Below are 21843 nucleotides of genomic sequence, written 5' to 3'. Positions count from 1 at the left end.
AAGGCAGAAGAGGTTGAATTTACTTTATATGTTTCAGAAATGGACTTCTAAGTTTGGGTCCCATCGATTCTGATTTGAAGCAGACTCATCTGTTGGCTTCAAACTCAAAACAGGCTTATACCTTCTACTCCTGGGGGAATTCTGCACCAAAAAGTTAAAAATTCTACATTTTATTTGTCAAAATAACTCTATAATCACACCAGTTTCAATTATTTTGGTAATTTCAAAATACCTGTAAGCAAGTATGTCTAACTACAGCCACAAAGAAATTCCCCCAGGCAGAGTGTTAAAGAAACCCTATGACAACCCAGTTCCTGTGTCTCTGCCCCCTTCCCCCAGAGCCCAGCCATGGGGTGCCCACTCCAGATACCTGCACCCCCCTTTCCCTAGAGCCCAGCCCAGACACCCATATGCCCTCCTTCCCAGAGCCCAGGGATCTAGAGGGAGAAACAGTGTGATGCTGGGTCCTGGGCTTGTATGGAGTTTCCTGCACATCACCTCCTTCCTTCAGGGTATGCTGAGAACTGCAACTGTCAGGAACCCTTCAGCTCCCCCCATGCTCCCCAAGTGTCTATTTGCAAGCAAGCTGGACTCTGCCAGGTCCTGAGGCTCCTAGTGGCTGCGAGCAGCTCATATTTGTGGGGGGCAGAAATAAATTCTACATGCATTCATTTCTGTGCAAATTCTGCATGGTGTAGTGGTGCAGAATTCCCCCAGCAGTAACCTTCAACTACAATACAGGAGAATCTCTTGGGAAGCTTGTGCACTGGCTACAGATGAAGACTGTTCACTAACACTACTGTATGGACCCTGCTCTTGCTTGTGTCAGGTTATCCACTGACAGAGAATTGCTGTTTTAAGCATGTTTTCTTCTGACACAATTTCAGCAGTCACCTTAAACTTTGCTCTTCCCTTTGTAATGTATTTTGAGTCACGCCCAGTGTAAACACTTCTTAAAAGAACTTGGTTTATGGATATATCTATTCTGTTACTGAACAAAAGCAAACCCAGCTCTTCAGTTCACCATAAATTGATACACCACATCTAAACCCTTTGAGAAACAAGTTACTTTTCCCCAAAAAATCATCAATTAACATCTCACTTACAGATTATTGCTTAGGAAGTAAGAAGGGAAAGATCTTGCCCCATCTCCTTTACATGGCATACACAGGCCCTGGAAGACCCAGTGTTGGCAGAGGGAGCTTTCCCCACACTGCAGGAACTAAGAAAGACATCTGGGACCACCCTTCCAAGCCCTTGTATAGGGGGCATGCCAGGGCTTGGGTACTCCTGAAACCCCAGGTAGACCCATGAGACTGATATAATTTAGACTGGCCTCAGGGCATATCTAATTTACTTCAGAAAGACACCATAACCCAGCATTAGAAGGGCCCTTAAAATGTCTTAAAGCAATCTCCCCCCAATATGTATTTGCACCTAGCTACCAAGATAAAATGCTTCAATACATCTGTCAGAGTTAAAGTTGTGTTGGGAGGGAACAGGCACTTCTGCCTACTAGATACATTCCTATTGGAGCAACTACTCAAAAGTTGTAGTGTAGTATCCCTCATTAGAGTTTGAGTCAAGAGTGGATTTAAAAAAAAAGTTCAAAGAGGAATTAATTCAGGCAAGTCTTAGCCTCCTGCATAAGAGAGGCTATGCTCTTGTTGATCACAGTGGTCTCTTCTTGCTTTAATCTAGAAATCTAGTGTAGCAGTAGTAGTGTATGATTTATGATGCCTTTAAACTATTTGTTTCCTTGCTTTTAAGCAGGTGTTTGGGTTTTTTAGAATGGAGAACTTGTCATTTAGCAACTTTAAAAAACAAACACAAATTAAAGAATTCTATATGATATGGGGAGCCACTACTTGTTGTGGCCTGATAACATGCTTTGTATTAAAGCATTACTACTATGAGAAATTAAGAAGGGTAGATTCTCTTTAAAAAAATGTGAGCATGAGAAGCAAGGCAGGAGTACTGGCTGTGGAGTTTGGAAACTGGAACTGAAGCAGGTATGTCAGTGTATGAGAAAGGTTAAACAGAAAACAGACCTCAGACTGTCCAACATTAAAGGACTAGTGTCAAAAGTAAAAAAAAAAATCTCCCATTTCAAAACTTGTGTGCACACAAGACTAAGGATTCCTTTTAGTACCCTGGACAAAGCACATAAGAAAGACTAATTTATGTATAAAGAGAGTATCTATAACATACAATCTGATGTCTTCATACCAGCTACTCTGATATTTGTTTCAAGACTACTGTGTAGTTAAAGAAACAATGCAGCAAGGTTAACATGATTTTTTTTTTTTATTTTTTTAAGATGTCACTATTAACACACATTAGTCAAACTAGCCTAGTAATCCCTGAAGGTTTAACACATAGGAAGTCTAACATCCTCTAATATTTTATTAGATCAAAACCACCAATAAAAGCTTTGATTTTTAGTGTTTATGTAATAAAAGCCTAGTAAACCTAACCCTCTGCTCTCTCCTTGTCAGACTAATGTGTGCTTTAGTGACAACATCCATTTGCAAGTCAGTACTATATCATAGGCTGAGTGCCAATCTCAGCTCTGCCTTTCTTGAAAGTGCTAGTTGGAGTGAGTCACTGAACCCGCTATTTACAATTTAAAATCCTAGTGTATTTACAATAGAAACCAATGTATTTAAAAATCATTAAATATAGTGTTTAACTCTGCTATATTAGTTTATAGGAACACAGCTTACCTCTGGCATCAGTTTCTCCTGCTAATACTTCTGCCAGTTCCTTAAGATTTGAAATAGCTATTCCTGAAAGGAAAATAAAAGCTTAGACAAACCCTCCAGGCATTTTAGAGCCCTGGGAGTTACCATCCTAGGTGGTCTTCCTTAACAGAATTACTGCAATATTTAGAGATACTTCCATCCTCTAGGCTGCTGTTAAAACTTAATGCATATGTAAAACACTGAGAAGAGTCCACAAAAATCCATTGAGCAGGTTTACTTGAGTCACTGCTATCATTCAGTTTTTACTAATCCATTGTCAAGAAGGAAACTGCCAGTTTGCCGTCTCTCTCTATTACATTCCCTCCACCTATAGAAAGTGTTTTGTGCATCATGGTCCAGAAGAATTAGGTAGGCATGGTCTTCTCTTCTTTACTGAAAGGCTGCACTGATCCAGGCTTTACCCATGACAGCCCAGACACCTGCATGCTTTTGCAGTGCTGATCTTCTGGCTTCTTCTAGGCAGAACAAAGTTAGAGTCAGAACCCACTAAACGGTGTTTAAAAAAAAGTATAGTTTTTTTGGTTGGGTATTTTTACACTTAGCAGATCTTTATACCCATCCCTGCTTTTCAGACAGGGACATTATAAGTGCATGCTCTGGAACCTAGCTACTATTTTAATATATGTTGATAGCTTGGCAATCTGAAAGCCACTACACATTGCTAATGCCATAGACATGCAAAGTATGACATTAGGAATCTCAATGCTGCAGTACATTTTTGCTACTCTACACCTAAAGCTAGAAGCTGGTTTTTTTTTTTTTAAACAGAACAGAATAAAAATTGAGGCCCATTCCCAACACCTTATAACAAGCATTTGCCATTTTTTCTACCAAAGTTATTGTAGTCAAAAGTAGAGTCAATCCCATTTACAGCTAAACAAATACACTAACAGGAAGGTGGTTTGTTCTGTGCTTTACTTCAAGTTGGTCCTATTACAGTATACTCATCCACTAGTATAGTGGCACTAGTGTATAGGATCCATGGTTTGAAGATGGAAGCAGCTTTGCTGAAGGTTTCTGGACACCACAGCATCCTAGTGTGCAAGAGGCAGAGGGCACCCTCCCAAACCCAGAGGATTCAAGAGTCCTAAATAAATAACCTTAACAGTGATAAAGAATGCCAATATTGTAGGAAGGGATCCTCTAAACTGATGAATGAGTATTAGAAAACCATTTAACAGTAGAGAACAAGGTGCACCACTCCAAAAACCTTACCCAACTACTAAGCTAGATGTAGAAGTGAGAATGAGCAAGCAGAAGAAAGGATTGGAATTGAGGGAGAGGGTAGATTAGTAAATGGAGCTGGCAACAGGCAAGGGGGTAAGGCATCTTCTGAAGATTACATATTCACTTCAGCATCTAGCAAAGGAAAAAAGGGGGATCAGGTTGCAGATTTCTGTATTGAAAGAATGTGTGTCTATCCAGCATGTTGCTGTGGATTGTGAGGTAGACTCCACTTAGACTTTTAGTATCGAGAGACCTACGTGTACGCCCATTATGTTATGTTTAGACAATGCACCAGTTCTGCAAGATGACATACCCCACTGGATGGGAGAGCAGTGGAAGTTTTACATGCTGATAGTATTGCCAGGCAGAAAGTTTAACTGATCCACGTGGGTATGAGAAGTGCCCCAATAGTAAAGCACATCCTTGGCGGTAAGCCAGTGGTTTCTTAATTCACCACAAATTTAATCTTGAAGTGTGAGCATGCTGGCAGAAGCCCAGAGAGTCTCCAGGAGGAAGGCAGCCCTGGAAAGTCTGAGAGAGACAGTGACAAGAGTCTCTGGTAATAGTTGCTGCTAGTTCAAAATGCAAAAAAAAAAAAAAAAGTGGGGAAGGTGCCAGAAATCCACCAAAAATCAAATTTTTTTTTTTTTAATGTATATACATACACACACACGAAATCAGCTGCTGGGTTGCTGGCTGCAATGTAGATTTCAGTTTGAGGGCAAGAGATCCTGGATGAAGTCCTCCCTCCTACGTGCTTTAAAACTCAACAGGCCTGACCCGGTTTCCCCAAGTTTTTTGGGCACAGACAGATGCCTCCTGTTTTGAAATAAGCTATTTTGGCTCACCACTAAAATCCACGAAGTCTCAACCGTAACAATCAGTAGTCGGAGTTAAGTAAAATTTATGTACAATATTTGAAGTTAATTGGCCAAGAGGTAGCAGAATGACACTAAAGATTGAGATCTCAGAGCTCTTTTTTGTTATTGGCATTTAATCAACTAAATGCTGTTATCAAGGTTTCTATAGAAAGCCTACTCTGACAAGAGTAGTAAGCAGCAAATGACTGCTGGAGACCTAGGCTTCCATTTAAAAAGAATGAAGCCTCTCACTCTGAGGCTTGTTGTGAAGTTCAGATGTTGCCCTGATGTACCTCAGTGGTGGTGGTAAGTCCCACCTCTACCAAGGCAGACTTCTCTCCTGCAAATCTCGGTTGTTCCATAGAGGAAGACTTCCTAATCTCTTTACCAGGACCCTCAGAGTAGGTGAGCTGGGGGGGGGGGGGGGGGGGGGGGAGGTTCGTCAAACCAGAGAACTACAATGCATTTCTCAAGTTATCCTCCTGCAGCCTCAGAACCCACAGAAGAGCAATCTGACTAAAGTATCTGGTATATGTTGCCGAGAACACTGCCAAGGAGCATGTAGAGCCAGCACATAATTGAGACCTAACAGAGAACCTATGTTTAGGCCAGAGAAGACGAGCACAACAGCTGAGACTTTATGCATGGAGATGCAAATCTGAGCCTGCTGAGAAAGCAGCAGGGCCTGCCATCAGAGGCATCTCAGAAGATCAGCAGTCAGTGGCTGGTGGAGGGTTTTCCCCAAGTCAGTCATCCTGCAAATCTGCAATGCCTCAGTCCAGCAAGGATACCACCAACATAGGAATTCCATTCTCTGCAAGTAGATAAAGCTCTGCAATGCTGCACTTCAGAGTGCTGTCAGTTTTTCACAGTTGGTTCCCATGCACGGATGTGGTTCAGCAGACACTTCTGATTGAGTGGGGGCAGCAGTTTGTTTTTTGGGGGTGGGGAGGGGGTGGAAGAGACCCATTGGAGATCCCCACCTTGGAACAGGGACTTGTCCTCATAGTAAATAAAACCCAAAAAAGGAGAGAAAGCTTCCTCCATTTCCTGCCTTTCACAGCAAGGTGTGCTCCTGCCCAAAAGCTATCAGCTTAGCTACCCCTGATCTCCAAAGTCTAGAGACTTTACCCAGTAGTCCAGCTAGATGGGTGTAATTAGACTACATTAGGGTATGAGTCAAAAACTCCCAGAATCCATCGATATCACAACAATAACATACCTTCGTTAGTACATGGTATAGGGAGTGACAGCAGCATCCCTAGTGACCAGGAAATACCATGGCTTGTGCTTCTTATTTTGTATATCATGAAGCAACTATGACATTGACCAAATTGTTATTTCTAGTGTTCTAGAACTGACATTTCCCGAGGGGAATAGCAGCAGCATTCAAGTAGTTTTAGTAAATCATTTCCCTCCTCCCAGAGTTCCTACATGTAATGCAATTAGAAAGTTCTGGAGTTTTGACTCATTTGTCATTAGGTAACAAGTCTCCTCAAATGAAGAAAGTGACTGTGTTGATGCTGAGTAGTCACCTGTTCAGGCGACAGGAGCACAACACTGAACATATCCAACCTCAGACAGGCTACCAGACAGTAACTAGTGTTAGTCATTAACCATCACTTGACACATCTGAGAAATAAAGCACATGAATCTTTAACAGTTCCCAGGCAAAGAGCTGCGTAGCCAAGATTATTTTGTAAGTGAGCTGCTGCATGCTCTGTGCTTTTGAGACTCAAGACATTTACTTAACTGCCCAACTTTTGACACCCACTTATAAAAGTCTTATAGGTACGTGTAGGATTTTATAAAGAATACAAGCTCTTTACAAAAATAAATGAAGACCATCCCTGCTCTATAGTGCCCAATACATTGAGTGTTACTGTAGTATAAATAAGTTGGACTTTGTCTACATACTTTCTGAGTCAACATCTTCTCTCTAGCTTCATCATGTATAGCTGGATTCCATGGAGAAAAGCTATAGAAGAAAGCAGAAGTGTTACAAACTTCATTTTGCTTTAATGTTCCCTCACCCAGCTACCCACTTCAGAGGAAAAAAACAGCAATGAGTGGGGGGAGATTTCTAATGTTACTCTGAGCTTTCAGTGAGCTGCAAAACCTTTTGTTTCCCCCACCAACGGCATCAAGAGAAAAAATACCTAATCCACAAAGTGGCTCATCACAGATTTCATCCAACATATCTGCTCAGTGTCAAGCACCCAAATACTCATTTCAGCTGATACCAACACCAAGAATTAGGAATTCACCACCAATGCCAAATACACTAATAGTGATTAGTTGACAGGTCCATCAAAATTAAGTTTCACAGAGCTATATTGCCACTGCAACAGTTCAAACTATGAGCATGCAAGTTCAACTTGTAACTATCTGAACACCAGATCTGTTCCTTAATGTGACCAGATTATTTTATCAGTTATTCATTAAGCAAGCCAAGGGTTTAATGGATAACCGGTAAGGAAATTTACATATTAATTTAGCAGTGTTGTTGCAGTCATGTTGGTCCCATATAGGGTGACCAGATTTCTTGATTTTATAGGAACAGTCCTTATATTTGGGGCTGTGTCTTATATAGGCACCTATTACCCACCACCCCCCCGTCCCAATTTTTCACATTTGCTATCTGTGTCTCCAATATCCTGGGACTAGGGTTACCAAGGTGGATGAGGTAATATCTTATATTGGTCCAATGTCTGTTGGGGGAGGGAGGGAGAGGTAGAGGTAGAGGGACTTCCAAGCTTGCATAGAGCTTTTCTTCAGGTCTGGGAAACAGTGTCACAGCTAAATAAAAAGGTGGAACAGATGGTTTAGCGTAAGTAGTTAACATATTTCAAAGGACCATTCAAGATGAAGTGGCCTGTTAACAGCTCTCCAGACACAGGGGTAAAGGAGGAAAAAAGCTGGGGAGTTTAAGTGAGTTCTAGATTGTAGTAAGCTATAAATCCAGTTTATCTATTCAGTCCATGATGTTTAGTATCTAGCAATGTTATGAATTTAATGTCTTAGGCTTGTCTTTTGCAGATGTTGGGCAGATTTCCTTAGAGAATGAGGAGTGAGGTCAGATTGAGTCTCACTGCTTTGTAAAAAAGTGTTAACCCATAGACGATATGGTGTGTTTGTCTTATTTTTCTGAGAGTTCATTCAAGAGCGTAGCGATTGACTAGTTTCACCCACATAGTGGTTACTGGAGCATTTAGCACAGTGGATGAGGTACACCACATGTGATAGGCATGTGTAGGATGCATGGATTTTGACAGGTGTGTTGTAGAGGAAGGGGGCATTGATCACAGCAGTGGAAATGTGTCTACAAGTTTTGCATCACTTGTTCTGCCAGGGTATGGTATCACTGAATTGGTATGTCCTGGTCTGTGGGGAACTTACTTCTGATAAGCTTGGAGAGGCTGGAATTTGACAGCCAGAGAAGGGGTGCAGGAAAGATTTTTCAGGATGTGGTTCCCATCAACTGTGGGTTGTAATTGTTTGAAGATACTCACTACAACAGGCAGGAACCCACAGCGGGTGACAACCAGAGGTGCAGTCAGAGGGGGGTTTATTACTGTATCAAAACAGCATCTCTTGGGATATCTGGGTGGCACATTCCGTGATTGTGTTAAGGTGTATATCCCAGACTTTTTCCTCAGAGCTTATTCTGTGGTATCCAAGTGCCTGGTTGTAGGTAACAGAATTCTTGGTGTGTCTGAGGTGGTTACTACATCTGTGAAGACAGGTGTGGTGATCAGGGGGTTTCTTGTACATCGTTGCCTTTAGGGTTCCATTGCTGAAGCTGATCATGATGTCCAGGAAATTGATGCTAGCGTGGGAGTACTCTAGAGAGAGTTTAAAGAGATGTGGTGGAAATCATCAATGAGATGAGTCAGTCTGTCCACAGGATGAAAATATCAATGATATACCTGAGATACATTGGTTTTGTGGTGCATTTGTCCAGAAATTCTTCTTCCAGGTGGCCCACAAAGAGGGTGGCTTACTGGGTAGCCATTCTAATACCCGTGGCTGTTCCCATGGTTTGGAACAAGTGTGTGTTAGTGAATGCAAAATTGATCAGGATGAAATGGATTAGTTGGACAGTGTGTTTGGGATGGATATCTGAGGGTTATCCAGTCTAGTAAATACTTGAGGTACGCAGCAATGAAATCATTGTGAGGGATGTTCGTGTACAGGGAGGTGATATCCATAGCGGCAAGGATGGTGTTCTGAGGGAGGTTGTTAATGTTGGAGTTTGTAGAGGAAGTCAGCTGTGTCCTGGAGGAAACTGGCCCCCACAAAACCTTTTCCTCCTTTTATCCCTTATGACTGGAGAGGTGTTAACAAGCCACTTCACCTTGAATGGTCCCTTGAAATGCTTTAACTACTTATTCTAAACAATCCATTTCATCTTGTATTTAGCTGTGTACATGCTGAATACCTTTCTCAGACCTTTAGAACTGTGCAAGTTCAAAAGCTTCTCTCTCACCCCAACAGAAATTGGTCCAATAAAAAAAAATTACTTCACCTACCCTGTCTCTCTAGCAGTGTTACGTGAGTCTGCATTAAGCTTTTACTCAGTATTAACTGTCAACTACCCTGATTCAGAGATGTGTATAAAGGGATTTTTGTAAAGGAGGAAAAGGAACCGTCAGGGTTATTAGACAAGAAGTGATGGCATACTACGACTTGGCATCAAAAGCTATACTGTGCTTGAATTCAAACAGCAGAACATATGGAATTAAGTATAACGCATAGGCTACTTACCTAATTGCATAGGGATCTTCTATTTTAGGCTGATCAAATAAGTGACTGCTGCATAGTTTGATACTGTCTACCACCTTACTTTTGAAGAGCTGAATATCTTTTTCATATCTATAAGAGAGACACTTCTTAAAACTTCACCATATGAAATTAGCAAGATGTAAAATAGTCTTGGTTTTTCAAGATGATGGTGGAGGCTAGGGGAATGAGGTATTTTAAGTTTGTTCAGCTATCTGATGCTGTATACCATAAACAGGTGCTAAACAAATGATACAGTAAATTTAGCTGTTTAATCTAGACTCTGGCATAGGTATTGTGTCTGTAAGTAAACAAACAAACAAAAAGCTTAATGAAAATGGAATATGAAGTTCTAAATACATAGCCAAAACAGTTTAGGAGGACACCTACAGCACCGCAGCTTCCGGATTCAAAGGACTTGTCGTATCAATCTTGTAGAAGACTCTGCGAGCATACATTAGTACTTGCCATATATGATTATGGTTTCGCCTAGGAAGAGAGTAGGTAGTTAGTGAGGGACAGAGGTTCAGCATTTCTGTATTAGACACCAGTACATTAGTACTCACCTCCATTTTGCAAATGCTCTTTTCACATCTAATTCACCTGAGAGGGGATCTACTAGTGGGTGGAAGACTGGTAGGTCGAACACCAAGCGCTGTGTTAAAGATAAAAGTTCAAAATTGCTTTAGTGAAATTACTCAAGCCTATGGTTAATCTGATTCATAATAAACTTTCACTAAGATGTGTTTTTAGGACCCTGTTAATGGGTGCCCAAATCCTTAAGGGGACCTCTGCTACTTTTGTTAGAAGCAACCTCTTGCATTGCTTGAATTGAGAAGAGGGGAAAAAAATTTTACTTTTAAACATCTGACAGTATTGTGTCTGGCCAGTTCACTGTTTCCTCTTTATAGTTAGTTCTCCTATTGTTTGTGTAAGTTCCTACAGCAAGAGGGCAGTTAGTTTTAATAGAAAAAATGATTTAAAACACCAAAACTGGCAGAGGGACCTAGGAACAGGAGCAGAATTAACCATTTTCAACTCTTTTTTAAACAGTTTCCCCACTGATGCTGTCCCTTTAAAAGGGATTTAAATTACTTCTTAAAAGCTGTCAATTAAACTGCTTCCTTCAGGAGTTTGTGGCTGTAATGTTCTGCCATCATAAAAAAAAATTATGAAAGCCTGGCTAAGCACATCTTCATTGTGCTCTGAAAGCAATCATATTGACCAAGGAGGAGACCAATTTCATAACCAACAATATTCTGCTGCCAGTCCTAAAAAGTTTGATCCTAGGAAGGAACAAAAGTATTCCAGTTGGACAAAGGCACAGGAATCGTGTTTCATTTTACATATCAAAAGGAAACAAAGTTACTGAGACAAAGTAGCAGATGACAGCTCCATTCCCACCTTGACCCAAGCTTAAGAGTCAAGAAAATACTTTAAGTAGTCAACCACTCCTCTAAAGGCTACTATGATCCAGGAGTCATAATTACAGTTACTACAATGCAAGTCCTAAACCTCTAATAGGACCGGTCGAGCCTGAAAGTCAACCCCACACCCAATGTAGACAGTGGAGTTGCTACAGAGTAACAAGATGATCCTCCACGGACAGTAGGTAGGGTGTACAAGCCAGTCAGCAATGTGTTCCTAATCTTCACCAACCAGTGAACAAAGCCAGTCCCAGGAACTGAACAAATGTCATTCTCCAACTCCATAAAAGGAAACTAAGTTTCATGATTGTTGTTAGATCACTCCAGCACTTACTGGGCAGTCGCCATCTGGGTAATTGTCAGGGATGTAGACTGTAAATTTGAACACACCATCCTGGTAGAGGCCATGTCTTATGAATATTACTCCAAACCACACTGTAAGGGAGAAGAGTTGTATGAGTTGGTGCAAAATGCCTTAAATATGGTAAAATAATAGAACTACTCCTGAACTTACTTAATGCTGATCTGTAAGATGGCTGCACATAAACTCCTGGCAGCTTCTGCTTTACGACCAAAGTGCTGTAATAATAATCAGTCATTTAGGATAAAGAGCTGTCTGAGGACCGGATTAGCATATGCATTCTGCAGAAGACTTCTCAGTACACAAGACAGCCCAGTGCTGTGCTGCCAATATCTCAACAAGGAACTCTTAGAAATATTTTCCTTCCAATCCCAAGGGTGGATGTGCCCACGGGGGGAGGGGTAAGGGACTAAAGAATCCACTTTCCCTCCCCCCCCCCCCATTTAAAGAGATATTGGCAGGAAATTCTTATGCCTCTTGTTCCAAGGTTACTGGAAATGAATGTTTAGGAGGAGAGTGAAAATGACTTGACCCAGTGCTGACTTGTTAAATATATTACTGAAAAATGAACTTTCCCTCCTATAGTCAGTTTCTCATTTGTATGGCTCTTACACAGCAATGGAAGAGAGATTTTATAGATAATTTGACAGATTTGGGGCAGGTGTGGTGAAGGATAACTGCTTGTGGTTCTATTTTTTAATATTAACCAAAGCTTTAACTTGAAATTTAAACAATGCTTTCAGTCATAATCATGGTAACTACTGTAGGTCAAGGGCAAAGTGGTGTGGCAACAGAATAGGGCAAGTGAAGATGCCAACCAAGGAGGGCAGGCAAGTGCAAGAAATCATTTTAGACAAGTAAGGCCTCAGAGTACCAGGAGCAATAGGTGAGGGCTGAATCACCAAATCCAAGGCAAGAAAACAATGCGAAGTATGACCTGAGTTTTGACCCCTATTTTCTCCCTTCCCACTCCCCAGTCATTTAAGACTGGTCATACAAGTTTGAGCTGAGCCCTCTACTTTGTGTCATGGAGTTACTAACTTGATGATTTTACGCAGTTCATGTCCAATGGATTACAACTAATTTCTCCCTTCACCTTCCTCTATTGCTTTTGCCCTTTAGTAGACACCATTACATCATGGAAATAGCATTGCAATGCTGAGAGTGGATAAAAAAAGACAACATTTTTGCTGTTTGAGAGTGGGAAAAAAATTGGTATGTTTCCAACATTTAGTGTTTCCAACACCAAATAGAATTTTACTGAGCCATTCACTGAAAACGAATGGTTAACAGTATTCAGCTAAAGCAATTTATAAATAGGCTTCTCTGATTAGCTGGCATACTCACAAGTCTGTTTTAAGCTGAACACAGAAGGCCAACAATGAACTAGTGAAATGTCTGACTGTACCAGCATCAAAGTCAGACAACATCATTTGTTATAGTACCCTTTTTTAAAAAAAAACCTTTGTTATCAGTGCCTTCCACTCAGGCTTTGATTTCCATGCCATCAGCAACTGCTTAGCAACAGGAAACCATTATTCTCCACTGCACTCCATGACACTAGCATCTTAACTTGATGAAGATGTTAGAAACTCAGGTTGTCAGAAGATTAACTAGAGCCCCACAGCATGAAAGAGTGTATGTAAACTTTCTAAATAGAACTAAAAGCTTTTTAAAGAGCTCGCATCTTCAGTTTATTAAGATTTTTAAATGGAAAAAGTGTTTTTCAAAGTTAGTATTGAATCAGGGCTTAAGGGAATTGCATTCAGAAATCCGTTTCATAGCTGAGAATGCACCAGACGAAGTGACTAGACAAGTTACATGACTAAGAAGAAAAATTTGCAATACAAATGTGCATCTTATGCTCCCTCCTACACTCACGATCCCAGACTGATCCATGGAGCAGTGGTCCAAAGCACTTCCTGGTGATCCGGGGAAAGCTGACTAGTTACATTTCATTGGCTCCCCCCACCTCGTTATAAATTTCATGGTAAAATTCATTAGAAGATGGCTTTCCTAATATTGACTTTCCATGTAAGTAGACACTTTAGTTGCTGCACATTGATCACACATGACTGAGGAACAGTCCACAGTATGAGAAAGTCTGGGAATCACTGATTTGGATAACCATATTTCCCAAAGGGAAAACAGGATACCATGTGGGGCTAGTCTGAAAACCCCACCTTTGCAGCTTGTCCAAGCACCCTGAACCTACCACCTCCCACGTGGGGCTGGCCCAAGCCACAGGCCTGAGCCCCCATCCCCATATAGGGCTGGCCCCCATGCCAGGCTGGAGCCGGCATCGTTGCTTGCCCAAGCCCTGCCTATCCCTTGTGCAGAGCAGCATTACCACTCCCCCACCATCACATGTTCATCTGCACCCTTTGACAAAAGTGGGCATTTGTCCTGTCTACTCTTGCCATCTGATCAAGCGGGCAAGAACAAATGGGACAAAAGCCCACTTTTGCCAAAAAAGTAGGGACAGCCAGTAAAGGCCTTAAAAAAAGGGACCGTCCCGGCCAAAACAGGATGTATGGTTACTCTATCACCAATACACCCGCCATATTAGGCAGTGGTGATTAGGAAGATAGGTTAACTAAAAGCCAATGAATGTCCAGCAGGAAGGTGCCATGCTATCTTTCATTTATTTATTTATTTTTTAAAAAAGTATATTTCCTTCCTAAAAGCAATTTAGTGTACACTTTTCATCTTATGAGGATGCCTAGCGCCCAAGATACCAAACTTAAAATCCAAATATACCTATGTACAAAAGGACCATCCAAAGCTATAGCCAAAAACAAACTTCAAAAAAGCAACTCCTCTCCAAGATAACTGATTATATTAATTTTGCAGGGTTAAGTGTTTAAATGAGCATCCTGGGTATGGTTTTAGAAGTTCTATACAAGAACTGTTTCTAAAGCTACTCCCTACAATGTTATTTAAAGTTTTCTGAAGTACAAGACCAGTGAGATAAAAAGGTGAAATATTTTAAAACTAAAGCAACATACAATTCCGCAAGGAGAGAGTATTCCAAGTAGAAAGGCCCATAGGAGGCATGTGTTCCATTCGTAGACTGGGATGAAGGGGCAGGAGAAGCAGGCTTGGTCATCGGCAGAGCATTTTTTGGAATAGAAGGCAGCTGTTTCTTTGTAGAGGTGCGTGGAGGACTGGTTCTCAACTCTCCAGTCAGAGTCTTTTCTTCTGTTTCAGGTCTCTGTTAAATACATATACAATATATATTAGCATTTCAAGTTTATATTTCATAAAACACTGAATAATTTAGGCTGCAAGCTAAATTCAATTATATACCAACAAAGTTGAATTAGGTTTGAAAGATTTCACCTTACTTGTTATTACATAATCATGGACTCCACACAAGTCACTTCCTTACAGGTTTTCTTTATTACTGGCACTGGCTGAAATCTGAGCAGACACTGCTTTAGTTTTTAGTAGGTGGTAAAAGCTGTAGATTAAAGCAAATTACGCCTCCACAGCCTCAAATTAGAAACTGACAGGTAATCTAACATCAACTTCCAAATCAGTCTTCATTTCCAATCCTCAGTGTATTGAGATGAACCACTTCAATTCCACTAACAAGTCTCTCTGCAATTTAAATACATGAATGATTAGCATAGTAAAGAAGTGAGAGAGTGTGGAACATTCTGGGGCGATGAGTTCAAGGGAATGATGCCTTCCATTTCTGTAGAAAATGTTTGTGCTGAGGCAGGCACAACATAACTGAGTAGATTATACTAGCCTATCCTCATTGTTTGTAACCATCGCATTAGATAGCCTGGGCTGCCTATAGTCCTTCAGCCATCTGCACAGAAGATAGAGATTTTACATATGTCAGTTGTAAGTATTTAACTGGTTAATATAGTGAAAGACTATCATGCTTTCTATTTTACCCAGGAAATAATCACCACTGCACTTAAGTAGTCAGAAGGCCTGAGAAAGTGTTCACTCTAAGTACAGGAGAATTAGTTATGGTTCAGTGGGTAGGCCAAGACACAGACTTCTGAGTTACTGGTTAGAATTTAGACTAGTTTTAGTGATGGAAAGTTACCATGTGACTGGTGTCTTCTGTAAAAGGTCTGAGAACTGACTAATATCCACATCATAATCACCACCACTATAACTTTCACCATTGCTGAGAATTTTGGAAGTAAAAGACTGAAGAGTTCTGAGACTGAACTTTTAGTTGTTCTTCCTCCTGATAAATGACAACATGTGGGACAGATTGTTCCACACACTCCTGGGGAAATTCTGCACCACTGAGCATGTGCAGAATTCATGTCCTCTGCAGATTTCTTTGCTTCCCTGAAGAAAACTGACTTCTGAAAGGGAAGTCACAATAGAGGGCAGGCCCCCCTTCCCAGTACTGCAGGCATGTCATTTTGGGTGCCTGAAACAGGTAGCAGAGGTAAATCACCATGGGGCTGGGGATGTCCCGGCAGGTGGCTTCTACCCTGTGTGGGGCTCAGCTGTTAGTCCCAGCTGGGCTGGGGAGGACAGGACTCTCTCTTCCCCTGCAAGGAGCAGCCAGGGTCAGCAGGCCAGGTCCCACCCAATATCAGAAGTGTCCCCCAGCTGCAGGAAGTGCCATGCACACGCATCCCACTTCCTGCCCCCATCACTCCCCAGCTTAGGTAAAAGGAAGAGATGGGTCATTGTACATGGAGCTGCTCCCTGGTCCACCCAACCCCCATGCATCCAGACTCCCCCTTGACACCCCCAACATGCAGACTCCTCTCCACTGAGTCCCAAACATTCTTCACCTGGACCCCCCTACAGAGTCTCACTCCCATCCCAAACCCCCACCCCCAATCATCTGGATCCCACACTGAACCCTCTTACCCAACACCTGGATCCCTCCCACACTAAGCCCCTCCACACTTGGATCCTGCCAGGATGAGCCTGCCTGCCCCACATCTGGCTCAGGGCCAAGGCTGGACATGTACGCTAGACGCTGTCCCTCTCGCTTGCCATCTTTGTGTGCTTAGCTTGCAGATACAGGGCCCGAGTGTATTCCTGAGGCAGGCCCAGCCTTTGCACTGTGTCGGGTCAGGTGCAGCCTCACCACCAAGTCCATGGGAGGAAAAGAGAGTGAAAGAGGAGGAAGGTGGTTGGGGGGCTAGGCTGGGCTGAAGGGTAATCTCCCACCTCCGTGCAGCCAGTGCCCTATGCTCCCCACTGCCATGCTGAAATCTTCACATTTATTTATTGACAAATAAAATATGCAGACTTAAAATTTTTGACAAAGGATTGCTTCAGACTAGTACAGGCGGTCCTCGACTTTACAACATTCAACGGACGGCACTTATAATAATTGGTTTAGACTTTATGACACTCGGTCCCACAATGGAGTGAATTGCAATCCTGAATTATGACGTTTCGACTTACGAGGCAATTTGCAGGAACCAATTATGTTGCAAGTCTGAGGACTGCCTGTATTCAACATCTCTTTAGTTTACTATCCATTTAAATAATATATGGATATTCTGTCTACCTTGCTCAGTACTAGAACTCAATACAGAAATGTCCTCACAACGAAGAGTGGGGAAAGCCTTGGCAAACCACTTCTAACAAGATGTTATGTAAATCTGAGCAGCTTCACTAATTTTTTTAAGAGGGTACATTCACTGTAGATTATTCAAATTTTCAAGATACATACAGAATCATAAGTATTCAAACCAACAGCAACCTTTTCCAGTATTTTTATTCATGGCTTTTCACATTCATCTGTAATAGATCTATTTTATATGCAGCTCTGATAGTTCTTTAAAAAACATAGCATAGAGGAAGAGCCCTCAGATCTACACTCAAAATAGGCCCACCCAAGTGCCCAACTTTAAAATATATAATTGACATGGCCCTAATTGAATGCTAGAGAGGCATTCAAGGTTAGCTTTTGGATTCACAACCATGACAATCATGACTTGCCAAACCTAGAAGGCAATCCATAGTTTTGCTATTTTCCAGCACTAGTCTGGGGTTGGGGAGGTGAAGGACCAGAGAATGAGAGTGAGAACCATGTTGAAGAGCACTCCCTGCTCTCTTCCCACAAAGAGTTGTGGATGGAAGACAGGTTTTAAAAATCTGACCTTTTAGAAGCCTGCTATTTGTGCTCATCTTTTATGTCAAATAGACACAGAAGTCCCAGGTACGCACCTTAAGTCCAACAAAGGTTAAAGCTTGGCCCAGAGTAACACAGCTGCAAGAACCTGGATAGACTCAACATGGTTCAAGTTACTAATATCCACCTCTTGATGAGGTAGTCATGGATTTCAGTTTCCCATGAAAAGACTGACTTATACTTAGGCAAACATTGCAGTATAATACTGCAAGTTAGAGGATTCAGTTTTAGACTCTGCTAACCAGAGCTATCTTCTGTTTACTTCATGGCTGTCTAGGTGACAGTCAAGAAACCCACAGCATTTTGATAACGCTATCTTGTCAAGATTTCTCTCTCAAGATGGATTCTGAGGCTTCATTTTAAGTCACTTAGATAGTTACAGGCTTTATATTTTGATAAATGTAAATCTGTATTGTAATATTATGCAGTACAGCTCGATGAGGTGATTAACAATGCATATATTATTTATTAAAATATCCACCTTGCGTGAGGAACTTGTAGACATGCTCCAGAAAGGGTTCATAACGTGTATCCCAAGTAAAGGGCTGCAAATGTTGTCTCCAGACCCTCTCCAGCACTTTGATGTCACTTTCTAGCCTAAAAACATACAGAATTAGAAGTTAAAAAGTGTGTCATAACAAAGGAAAAAACAAACAAGGATTTCAACACATTTGGGGTCAGATCTAATTAGCCTATTAATAGGACATGACAACATTCATTTTGAACTTCAGAAACATAAGTTTCTGAAACAGTAATCTACCTCAACTAGTTCAAAAGCGCTCCAAAATATTTCTAAACATTCATAAAAATCAACAGAAATCATATTTGAACATAAACACCTTTCAGTCATTCTCTTTGAATTTCTATCTGTACTCTCCTCTTTGCAAAGATGCCATTGGACAGGCCTGCAACCGCCCAATGGGGAATTCAAGAAAACTAAGCTACCCAACAAACAGCTAAGTCCAATTGTGGACAGCACTCTAATAGTCTATTCTGTAGCTTGGGCAAGCTTTTTCATCCCTGGTTTGGATCAGCTGACTCTGCAAGACTATATGCCTTTTAAGAGTATTAGTTTGAAAGTCTCTGCCATTCCCAATGAAGGAATTAAGCTTGTTGAGCTTTCATCATGTGTGTCATTTTGTTTTTATTTGCATAGAAATGCAGCCAGGAATAGATAAAGTCACAAAATGTAGAAGTTTCTCTGTAGCCTTTTTTTTAAATTGTGTTCCATTACAAAAAGCACACTATGTATTTAGTATGATCAGTGGTCCCAACAGAAAATACTCCAGTAGAAGTGGGAATTTCATTGAGGCACTTACCATTTGGATCCCTGCCTCTACTACTCCCCTTCCATTTAACATCAGTTTATCTACTTTAAAGAGATTTCAGCTCCTCTGTGTGTGAAGCAGCTCCTCTCTAGTACAGCCCATTTCTCCACCTCTTTCTAACTCTGAATTTCTCTCCCCAATTTCTTCTGTTTTCCCCCCCCCCCCAATCTCTAGTTATAGTAACTAAAGTATTTTGGTATGCAGTGCAGATGTAGCTGTGTTGGTCCCAGGATATTAGGGACACAAGGTGGGTGAAGTAATATCTTTTATTGGAACAACTTCTGTGTGTGGCTCAAAAGCTGGTCTCTCTCACTAACAGAAACTGGTCCAATAAAAGATATTACCTCCCCTATCTTGTCTCTCTAAAGCATTTTGTAACAGTTTTATATAACTTCTATATGATTCTGTAGGATAATGATTCATGAGTCAATTCACCATTAATGCCTGTCCATTTCTTTTATGGCTGTTATAATAGCTTTTTTCCCAGATCAAATAATCACCAGTGGCTAGCCTCAGTCAAGACTAATGGTCCTGTTTTTCATTACACAATTTGATTACATTCAGCCAGGTAAGTTAGGAAATAATGTTCCTTTAAACTTAAAGCAGCACTTGTAAAAACGTGAAATTTCAACAAAGCCATATCGGCCTGCATTTTAAAGAAAAAAATCAATTCAACTAGATACAAATAAAGCATTTTATATCAATAAAACTTCAGACACACTAAGTGTTTCACTGATTTAACTATGTAGTTACATTCAGTAGTTAAAATTGGTACATTAACAGAGCTCAGACAAGCCCTCAGATTTTGAGTCTTCTCAAACTTCATCCACTCATTTTCAAGTCATCCACCCACTCAGATTATGGCTTCACAATCACATCCTTATGAATAGGTTCTCCAGCATGACCCCTCCAGCCAACAAATTTACAAGATACATTCAGGACTCAAGATACAGGGAATAAGTCCCATCCCTGTTTTCTCCCTCCTGCCCCTTCAAGCACACACTTCGGATTACAGCCCCCAGGTATTTGTTGATTATCATACACATTGTAAGGAGAGTGATCACTTTAGATAAGCTCTTACCAGCAGGAGAGTGGGGTGGGGGGGGGGGGTATTTTTTCATGCTTTGTGTGTATAAAAAGATCTTCTACACTTTCCACAGTATGCATCTGATGAAGTGAGCTGTAGCTCACGAAAGCTTATGCTCAAATAAATTGGTTAGTCTCTAAGGTGCCACAAGTCCTCCTTTTCTTTTTGCAAATACAGACTAACACGGCTGTTACTCTGAAACCAGGTATTTGTTGGGATCAGATCATAAGAAATGCTGAATGAACAGGACTATTGAGACATCTCTGACCAGTCAAACTGGTCTGCAAACGCTGCTTCCTCAAGGCAGTATCATGACCACACCTTTATACAAAGGCCTCCCAGCGTCTCAGTCACAGTTCTCATGGGACAGTCCCTTCCCCATTCCCTTCTCACGCTTTACCTTTATTTCTCCGTCACTGCACACCGCACTAATCCACTAGTTAAGCTGCACCAGGCTGATGCGTTTCTGCCCTGCAAAGCTTCCGGTTCACAGGCACAAGCGGGCAGCCCACAGCCGCCTGTGCTCAATGGGCAGGTTACAGAAGCCGGGGCTGGGGATGCTCGAGCTCAGAGCGCACGGAGGAGGAGGAGGACGACGACACGGAGGTCACAGGAGAGCAGGCAGACGCGGCGAGCCGCCGGGGCGCGCCGGGGACGGCCGGAGACACCGCGTTTATAGCTCGGAAAACGAGCGCGTGCGAGTCGAGGGGGAAATAACGCCGAGGGCTTGTCCTCGCCCACCCAAGCCGGCGCCCCGCCGCCCGCTCCCCCTCGGGAGCGACAACGGCCGGCTCTGCCTCCCCAGCCCCCTGCCCCGCCGCACGCCCCCGGCCGGACCACCCCCGCCGCCTCATGATACCGCCCGGCACCTGTGCCCACGCGCCGCCGCACCTGTGAGGGGAGCGGGCCCGACCCACCGCCCCCTCCGCCGCGAGGCGAGCAGAGCCGGTAGGGCCGCCACCGCCTGCCCCTGGCGCCCGTCCCAGCCCCGTGCCGCCAGAGCAGCCCCGTCACCTACCCCGCAGCAGCCCCTCCCACCGCCGCAGCGACCGGCTCTCTCAGCCCTCAGCGCGTTCGCCTTCCGGCGGAGACTGTCTCCGCCCGGCCGCCGTTACTGTGCTAACTGCAAGGAGGGGACCCCGCGTTTTCGTCTTTCCCGCTACGCAGGGGAGCCGGGCGGGGCTGTAGCACAGGCGGGCTCCAGGGCCTCACTCACCCTCACGACTTCCCCAGACACCTCACTCCAAGCGCGGCCGAGTCCCCGCCAGCGCCTCCGTCCTCTTCCCCCCGTCCACAGCTCTGTTTAACCCCCGCCCCCAACAGCAATATCCGGCCGGCCTCTGACACGCATTGGCCGCAGAGCCAGCCAATCACAGGCCGACCTTTCCGGACAAGTGTTGTGACTGCGGTTCGATGACTACCACACTGGCCAATCAAAACCTCCGCCCCTCCTGTGACGCTCCAAACGCGGCCGCACCCGGTTACCAAGGTACGCTGCCCGTCGCCAATGAGGACGACAACGATTGGCGAGAGAACTTGTGGGAGGTTTTAGTGGGGGCCATGGATGACTAGGAATGGGCATTGCTGCGATAGTGAGTGACAACGATTGGCTGATACAGGTGTCACTCTTTGGGGGCGGGGTAAGCGGATAGATGACTTATTTCGATTGGCTGATAGTCCCGCTCTCTGCTATGCTAGCGATTGGCTGGCAGAACCGTCGCTTGCTGAGGGGCAGGACTAGTGGGGTCAGACGTGCCTGTGATTGGCGGTAGCCTAGCAGCTGCCAGGCGCTGGGGCGGGGCTGGGGATGTCCCACCTGCCCCACCTTTGGGGGACAGCCAGGCCCAGCTCCTTGCTCCCGGCCGCTCCT

General features: G+C 43.0%; 1 protein-coding gene across 5 annotated transcripts; it reads right to left on the bottom strand.

Moving 5' to 3' along the window:
• Positions 1–938: 938 nt before the first annotated feature.
• Positions 939–21291, bottom strand: AKTIP (AKT interacting protein). Of its 5 annotated transcripts, none has more exons than XM_073307637.2 (10): positions 21190–21291; positions 18040–18155; positions 14431–14636; positions 11576–11640; positions 11396–11496; positions 10201–10289; positions 10025–10123; positions 9620–9727; positions 6770–6830; positions 939–3220 (listed from the first exon to the last, which is right to left on the bottom strand). In XM_073307637.2, the coding sequence occupies exons 2-10, from the start codon at positions 18079–18081 to the stop codon at positions 3110–3112; spliced, it is 882 nt and encodes a 293-aa protein (XP_073163738.1). In that variant the 5' UTR covers positions 18082–18155; positions 21190–21291; the 3' UTR covers positions 939–3109. The 5 variants fall into 5 exon arrangements, with proteins under 5 accessions (XP_073163738.1, XP_073163741.1, XP_073163740.1 ...); XM_073307640.2 differs by having other exon boundaries at positions 939–3217; XM_073307639.2 differs by lacking the exon at positions 21190–21291 and adding an exon at positions 20992–21164.
• Positions 21292–21843: the final 552 nt, after the last annotated feature.

This window comes from Lepidochelys kempii, chromosome 12 (assembly GCF_965140285.1).
Source record: "Lepidochelys kempii isolate rLepKem1 chromosome 12, rLepKem1.hap1, whole genome shotgun sequence".
Taxonomy (NCBI): Eukaryota; Metazoa; Chordata; order Testudines; family Cheloniidae; genus Lepidochelys; species Lepidochelys kempii.
The sequence above is the reverse complement of the archived record's forward strand: the minus strand, read 5'-3'. Positions and strand labels throughout refer to the sequence as shown.